This window comes from Loa loa (genome assembly GCF_000183805.2).
Source record: "Loa loa unplaced genomic scaffold supercont3.191, whole genome shotgun sequence".
NCBI lineage: Eukaryota > Metazoa > Nematoda > Chromadorea > Rhabditida > Onchocercidae > Loa > Loa loa.
In genome coordinates, this window is record NW_018108371.1 from 45,227 (window position 1) to 54,576 (window position 9,350).

The following is a 9,350-nucleotide window of genomic DNA, read 5'->3' on the forward strand; positions in this document are numbered from 1 at the left end:
TAATAATAATAATAATAATAATAATAATAATAATAATAATAATAATAATAATAATAATAATAATAATAATAATAATAATAATAATAATAATAATAATAATAATAATAATAATAATAATAATAATAATAATAATAATAATAATAATAATAATAATAATAATAATAATAATAATAATAATAATAATAATAATAATAATAATAATAATAATAATAATAATAATAATAAAATAATAATAATAATAATAATAATAATAATAATAATAATAATAATAATAATAATAATAATAATAATAATAATAATAATAATAATAATAATAATAATAATAATAATAATAATAATAATAATAATAATAATAATAATAATAATAATAATGATAATAATAATGGTAATATAACGTGGTAATATGACGAGATATTTCTAGGCATCATTAATTTTTTAGACAATTTTGATAAGAAATTTCACTGCTCATTGATAAAATATTTCATTATGTGAATATTATTTCATCGCTATTATTGCTAAATATTGAAAACTTTTTTATAGAAATTATTGATAATAACTTTATTCGTAAAAAAAAATTTCCTTTCATTCATTCAAATCGATAATTTTATTGTTTGGCAAATGTTAGATTTTTTTTTTTCACATGATAAACTACCAAAAATATTCATACAAATATGATTTTATTACCGCAATGACACTTTTTTCTTATCATTCAAATTCAAATTTGAAAAAAAAAGTCCGTCAAACGATTATTTTCGATTTAATATCGCTCAAAAATTCTCACCATAATTTATTACTGTTTGGGATTTGATAATAGCATCATAATTCAAGTGTTGAACCTTCAAAAAAAAAGAATTTCACTGACAAATCTGAAGGGTTGACTATTCATTGTTCAAATTTTACATTAAATTTCATAATACACTACTAACTTATTTAATTTTTAAAAAATGCTGATTAAAGTTTCACACTTTATTAAAAATTTTGATCGTTAACTTTTTAATATTTTATATAAATCAGAATTCTTAAACATATATATGTATATATCAAAGAATTAATTAATATGAAAGGAAAATTCCACAGAAGTTTAGAGCAAAAAGTAATATTTATCATTAAAAATTTAATTCAATAAAATTTTCTCATCATTTTAATTCGAATTAATTTTAATTTGTCATTATGAAAGATTTCATCAGCTATATTCACTGTCACTTTGTTTACAACTTCTATGTGAAGTTTTTTATTTCAATATGATAAATTTTGAAAGTATATGAAAGTAATACATATTACAATGAAATTAACATCAGAATTATCAGATCGTTTCTTTTTATGCAAAAACGACTGCATCATTCTGAAATCAATTCATTACCAATACTCTAATAAATATCCAATACTTTAATACTTAAATATCCAAGTAATTGGCCCTTTAATACGTTAAATATTTAATGAAATCTTTTGAGAATAAAACATTGTCTGTAATTTATCATTTAAAATACTACCAATGTTAACTGATAACGATCATGTATGTACCGCTAAATATAACTATCAAAAAGATTCGAAAGTGAATTTGGTACCATTAATTAGAATTGATTTGAAGCTTTAATGCTATGGATAATTGTGAAATGAATTATTTGCTTGCAAATTACTTGACCAAAATTTAAAAAAAAAGAAAATTTCAAAAATATAATTTAGAACTAAATGGAAACTTCGATATTTTTAAGTAAGAATAAATAATCGAAATTATAAATGGAAATGAATTTAACTAAAACTTGATCACTATTCCTGTCTGAAAAAACAATGAATATTAAAATAAATCCAAACCAATAGGTGGATAAATATAGTGGCTTTTATCATTTCAGAATTTTGCAGAAAACCGGCTCATTTCCTGAAAAATTCTAAAGTTTAAAGTAGTGGACGGAACATTTGACATGGTGAGAATCGTAGTGCGGAACAAATTGATGAATAACTGCGAAATGTTCTTTCTCCTTTAAATCACGTATCTGTCATTTTATTGCAAAAAGGTTTTTATCTTTTTTTTTCTAAAAGAAAAAACTGAATGAGAAAGTTCGGAATATTTCGATATCTTTCATGAGAAATTATTAACCAACGATTGAATGAAACCATGAAAAACTCTATATTTATATATCATTGAGATAAAATGTTTATTTCTAAGTTATATAATAAAATGAAAACATCAAATGCATATAAGACTGAAGATAGTCATATTTTTCATTCAACACTTATTTGTATTACACAGACTTTTGCTAATTGTCAAAATTATTTTTACTAAACACAGATTTCCTTATAGCAAGCAAAGGAAAAGAAGTAATGAGAGATAAAATCTGATCAAAGCCTGACTGGCGGATAAGCTCAGAACTAGCTTTCGGATACTTTGTACTGTTAAATGGACATATCATCTATTCCATTGTAGGCGAATTTCAGAAATGTTTAATATTCATTTCTAGCAAATTATATTGCGTAATATGAATAATGAGTAATTCCAGTATTTAAAGGTCCGAATTTTACATAAAATTTTAAGGCAGGCAAAATTTTTATTTGGACAGAATCAATTTTAAATTAAACATGAATTTAGAACTATTTACAGAACCAAAGAGTAACAAGTTTCGTGAATGATTGATTGAAATATAGTGAGACTAGAATATTTGAACTGTACATAACCGGCTGCCTCTACTTTCACGACAAATTTGACGAAAACGTTGAATGCAGAATTTTCATTTGACGTAATAGCGGACAATTCATTGCTTGGTAATACGGGCCACGGATGATATCCAACAACTGCAATGTATAACAAAAATGAAATGCAAAAGGAAATATTTTTGAGTAGTAAAGCACAGGAAGAAGAAAGATGGGAAAACGACTAAAAACGAAACGATGTAAATTAAGGAATATAATTTAGATTTTACGATTTGAACACTGGGAATAAATCTTGAACAATTCTTTGTGCACAAATTACAAATTACTCAAACCTTACCAACACCAATCCCCTTATTTCCCATTGCTTGCATGCTAAGCGATGAAACATAACTTCTTCAATTATCCACAGATTCAAGATAAACTACTCATCACTGTAGCATAAACACTTTACGCAGTGCTACAGGTAGAAGGTAGACAGTAGTTTTTGTTAGTAGAAAGATGATGCGCAACATTCAGCTGTTACATAACCAGATGGATTAAAACAAATGATAAAATAGATGATATCATAAGCCCTTTTTGGATATATACACTCAGCTGTTTAAGCTAGCATAATGTGACAGCAACAGAGATCAGTAACTGTAGTAAAAATTCTCCTGCTAGGATAATCAATATCTTTGATAGAACAATGAATCAATCGTTCTTGGAGAGATTACTTCCTAGTAAATTGTAGACAATTAAACTCAGTGTAACCTGAACAATCCTTGTCAAGTCAAGCAAAATATATTAATGTTTTGGTAATTCAAATATGGTATTTTACAAACCTGTTCACGCTTGATAGTTGCAGAACGGCTTATTTTGTGCAAATGATCGATCTCACAAACAAGTTCGCTACGTTTTGTATTGCTAATTGATGAATCGTACTTCCTGTGTAAAATTATTCTCAATTCAATTCTGCATGTATTATCATAACACATCAACAGAGCCGAAAATATTTGCAACAGAAGCTGATAATAGACAGCTGATAATTTGAACGAAATCGGATATAAACCCAATGTATATTATTTATTCAATTTCAGTCAAAGCAAGACTGTGTGTGCAACCATTATAGAAAGGCTGCATGTGAAAGAAGGTACGATTAACGTGGTTCAGTCAAACTTAATGCCAAAAAGTAACCGAAGTCTAAATTCTGAGAAATAACAAATCTCTTACTCAAGGAGTAGTTTTATTTGTGAGCGTATACGATCATCGTAACGCCGAAGTGCAGCAGCAAATGCAGAAATGAAATCAACCACATCACTTTTTAAAATAGCTGAAGCTGTTGGATGAAATCCAGGAAGAGTACGTTTCAAAGATCCAAGGACATTCTGCATGGCCGCATGCAGAGAATGTGAATTAGATCCAGCCTATCAAATTGTAAAAGTAAGATGCATATGTTGATTGATCTTATCACTAAGCGATATCTGTTATATCATTCCCGTATAATTAGGAAAAGTTACAAGAATTTATTGTGATATTCTTTTTAAAACAAAAATACCTGCGATAAAAATGGATGAGGTTTTTGATTTGCAGTAACTGTCGGCTGAACCAGTTGCATTAACGAACCAGGTTCACTAGCAGAATATATTCGCTGATTCTGCACAATTCGCCGAGCATCAACAAGCACTTCTTTCGGCCTGATATGCAAAGGATTATCACAATTACATTTCGGTACTGTATCTGCCGATCCTGGCGAAACATGCACTGTAGTCGTTGGTGTAATAGCTAAATGGCTCATCCGCGGATTAATCAAATTTCGACCTAAAATCTATGCTTTTTTTGAAGACTTCAAATTAAAACTATTTTCAAAAAATAAAAATTTGGAACTATTTTAACTAAATGAATTTTAAATTTGAAGTATAAGACAAATTTTTAAGAATGAAAGCAGGGTTATATTTAATTTTTTCAACAAAATCCCGTGTGGGACATATATTTGTTGCACATAAACATCCACAGTATTGAAATATTGAAATAAATTATTGATAATTAACAGGAATAAATCTTACCCAGATGGATACAAATCATTCGACAATATGTGGGTCTAACAGATTTAACCAGTATTACGCAAAATGAGTTTACTGTCCTTTTGCAACCATCACTTATATTACTATCAAATATATCATTTCTATGCTAAGGAATTGGACCATATCGGAACTACAGCGCTATGAAAAAGAATTACCGCATATTTATCAATGCCGCTTTTCGATGTCACCAAAAACCTACGTAAGTAAACTTGATTTGAAAAATTAAGGATTTGGGTAAATCAATTAACCAACTTGTTGCAGTAGAAGTAGTTGGATTGTGATAATCGAATTCATTACGAATATCGCAGTCATCACGAGCTTTTTCAACAACATTATCAGCAACATATTCGTGATTCGAATAATTCGAACGATGTCGTTTTGCCAAACTCATTACATGTTGTACCAGAGCTGTGTATTGGTTTAACTCTTCACGAACTTCTCGTAAACCTCGAAATTCATACGTCTCATCCAATAATAGATCCTAAACAACGAAAAAACTGTATTTTCATCATTATTATTGAAAAATAAGTAAAAAATACTTATATATTTCAACTGATTATTACTATCATCAAAAATAAGCATCATGAACAACTATCATCATCATATTCTCATACATTACCGGACAATAATAATCATTATCATCACTCTTCTTTTGCATCGTCAACAAAATTTTTTGAGATAAGCTTCCACAACAATCTTACAAAACAAATCAGCTAACAAGACTTGTCAACAATAAATTCTGCATCATTCAATCCAGAAGTTCCAAATTCAAACAATTCCAATATTTTAGCTAAAAATTTTAAATTCTAAAAGTAGTCATATTATTTCCGTCACTATTATAACAATGGTAAGTACTCCTTTCATCACTATAGTTTAACATATCATCTCACTATTGCTCTTCTAACCTTAATCTGAGAGTTCTTAAGATGTTCACCGAACAGACAAATAAACAAAAAATAACTAAATAATTACCAAAATAACAAATCAACAGCAGTGTTAGCTACTTCCTGCATAATTCATCAGATATCCCACCAGGATTTTCAAGTCTCACCAAAAAAGTTCCAAATTCATACAGCGATAAAAAAAATACTCCATATTAACTTCTCAATATTTCTGCTATTAACCGAATTTACTGCATCGGATTATTTTACTACATATCCCTTACAAAATAACTTAATGAGATAAGCTCAGTGATGCTAATAGAAATGACGGCAATACAATAAATTTCCATATTATTAAACAAAGTCACAGCTTGGATTTTCACCCTACTTCACAACATATAAATTCAGGTTAACCTGTTCTGATTCATTCGATTTCATTTCTTTTAAGAGTGACAAAACTTTATCGACCCGCTCAACTTCAAGTTGTTGTTTACGAAGTGCTTCTGCTGCATTCAATTGTGCATTCCGGATGATATCATCTGAACAGTTTGGTCTTTCACTTTTAGCGTTCATCATTTCATCAGTCGTTATCATCTAAAATAAATCTCATTCACCAATAAAATATTTATCCTATTTAAATACAAAATAAGAAAGTAAAAGTATCGCACAATTTCCAAATCACTCGAACAGAATATGATACTTCTTGTCTGTAATAGGTGATGAGAAAATTTTCCACCTAACTTTAGCAAAGATTGCAAAGATAACTGCTGCAGACCATATTGAATCACAGTTACACGTAAGCCCATCACTTTTCCACTAATTTCTTCCACTAATCCATTTTGCATTTCATTCAATTTATTGAATATTGAATTACTTCTTTTAACAAGCTATAATATCCTTCTCTCTCTCTCCCTCTACCTCTCCCTCCTTTCAAAAGTTAAAAAAGAAATTATCCAATCAACACTAAATTATTTTATCCCTCTCCCTCTCGGTAACAGCTGGTAAATTCTTTAACCCATTGTCTTGCCATAGATTGTTATCTCCGTTATAAGACCTACCTATTTAAATATCCCCTACTTTTCGCGCCAGTTCTCTCCCATTATTTTGACAAACGGTATATAGCCAATCAAAATATATGTCACAAATAATCCAGTGCATAAGTGACAAGCAACAAATACATCAGTGATAAACAGTTAAAGCGTAAAATGTAAGTAAACTGGATAGTGATAGCGGAATTCCGTATTCATTTTTCAAATACCAGTTAGAAAGACAATAAGAAACTTGAGAGAACTTTTTCAGCTAATTCTTACTAATGCATTTTCTGAATTAGATAGCCAATGATCCTTAACGTAAACAGCGTGGACTATGTTCATAATTAATTAGTTATTCTTTTCCACTAATTTAAAATCCATAATTGTTTCAATTAAGCTTCTTACGAAACACACGCTAACCTAAGCTTCTTACTGCTCATATTTAAACTACGCACAATCCTTTTCACAGAACGATCAAAGGCATACTGTTATGACGGAGAATTCAGTTTATGTATACTTGAATATGACATCAACTATCCCCGTAAGACGTGCTTCTATATAGAAAATTAGACATTAATCGTCCCGCAAATTATGGAATTATCGGATAACGATTCTGACATTATACGTAAGCCATGAATACCTGTCGTTACGTTCGACGATACCAATAACTTGATTCATACTCGTAAAATGGTCATACAGTTATAATCAGAACTTCAATAAGTACCCAACGTAAAAGAATAGCGTATGTTTCGACAGCTTCTCCTTGACGAATATCCCAATGTGAGTTTTACGACTGCTCGGATTTCAACTCTGCGGAGTAAAACTTCTAAAGGATTAAGAATCAATAATTGCAATTAATCTTTCGCTTATTGAATTATAGAATACACGAAAAAAAAACATACACACAACATACCTGATGATAGAGGTAGGGATAGTAACTTTGATTGTTATCCTAAATAGATAACTTATAACAGTGCGATGCAGTCTTTTGGCACTAGAAAGTAAATTCTCTTCTAACCCGAATCGTTCCCGCAATTTCGCGATATTACCGCACTTTCACTCCTAAGACGAGGCTTCACGAACGAAAATTTGAGTAGGACTGTATCCATGCTTGATGCAAACGCTACAAATGTGTCCTTGTATTCTTCCAGTTTGCGCAGGCATAGAGTGAGCGGAACTGACCACACCTTTATTCCTAAGGTTTACCTATCACGACCTAGCGAACAAGACGGTGACAGTGAACTCCTCAGGATATAGATTTAGTTAGAATATCCTTCTCTAAGGTGGATGTTCTTACAGGGTTAACTAGGCTTTATCTACTCAGGTTTGGAGTTAGAGTTATTCTTCTCCTAGAATGGTTGCCGTGAAGCTAGATGTGGACAGAATTTGTCTAATCCTTCAACTGAGATATCATAACTGAACTATTACGACATATCATCGTCACACCACGTTCCTTTAGCCCACTTAGCCAGAATGAATTCTTCTAACCTAACCTTTGCCAGAAAATCAGAGTGATAGTATAAATACACCATTAGTATAACAAAACCTAATTGGGTCATTGGCAGAGAATAAAAAGTAATGTCAATCAAAGACGCAGTATTCGTACTATCCAACGACGTAAACGTAATAGGTTTTGTTATATCTGTTTCGTTTACATCGGGCTTACATGTGTGGGATAGCATCCATTTGAGTAATACATTTCCTTATACGTCACACACGTCATATACGTTCGAGATACGTTATATATGTCACAGACGTCACATACTCATACACCTAACATACCCAAACAGAAATTTATCATAAAATAAAATTACAATCATTATAGATGTCGATTAAGTTTTTTTCTAACATTTTTTGTTTCAGTTTATTTTTAAATTTAATAAATTTCGACGTGAAAAACAAAAAGTTCGATGAAATTTTTGCTTTTTAAATTTATTACATCATTTTCATATTTTTACGACGAAATTCTTGCTTTTTTTTTCATTTCAGATATGCAAATAATTATGACAAATGATTTAAACGATTCCAAAATTATAGTAAACAAGGTGAAATGAATGGATAAATTGTTAGCCTTATCAGTTTTATGAAAGATGAGCAAATGATTAGATAAATGTAAGAAAGGAAAGTCAATGGATTAAATGCTCATAATTTGCATAAGGAGAAAAATATCTAATCGGCTTTATTTATGATTTGCTAATTTTTAACAAATATCGATTACAATGTAAATGAAATGCGGAAAAAATAAAAGACTTCTAACCTTATTACTATTTAAAAGGATTAAAGAAAGTTCAGTTTCTTCTTTCCGCAACATATTCTATCAGACTTTAATTCTTATGACGAATAACGACTGCTTCATAGGTAGTCAAGGTGATGTAAATAAACCAGCTAATTTGCCTAGGGCAGTTAATTTGCAGCGCATTTTGGCCCATTTTTCGTAACGTAATCTTAAAAATCTCAGATTTTATTTCAAAATACATAAAACTAAACATTGTTGATTTTGTTACTTCTTCTTCATCATTATCATATTTGCAGGTTCGGGTAAAATTTGATGACAAAATTGGATTAGGAAGTATATTCCAGATATCATTTATCAATTTTGTCTATGAGATATTTTAAGAACAGTTAAACGGAAGTGATCAGGAAGAAACTGTATCGCCATAATTCATAATCATTTCGGATAATTTTGCCAGATATATATATATATATATATATATATATATATATATTATATT

The 9,350-nt window shown here is 29.5% G+C and overlaps 1 protein-coding gene across 1 annotated transcript; it reads right to left on the reverse strand.

Moving 5' to 3' along the window:
* Window positions 1-2,685: 2,685 nt before the first annotated feature.
* On the reverse strand, window positions 2,686-6,181 carry LOAG_09973 (hypothetical protein; the record flags this gene model as incomplete). The annotated part of the gene is made up of 6 exons (XM_003145500.1): window positions 2,686-2,787; window positions 3,468-3,570; window positions 3,856-4,049; window positions 4,181-4,443; window positions 4,959-5,187; window positions 6,002-6,181. 6 exons carry the CDS (start codon window positions 6,179-6,181, stop codon window positions 2,686-2,688), a joined length of 1,071 nt encoding a protein of 356 aa, XP_003145548.1.
* Window positions 6,182-9,350: the final 3,169 nt, after the last annotated feature.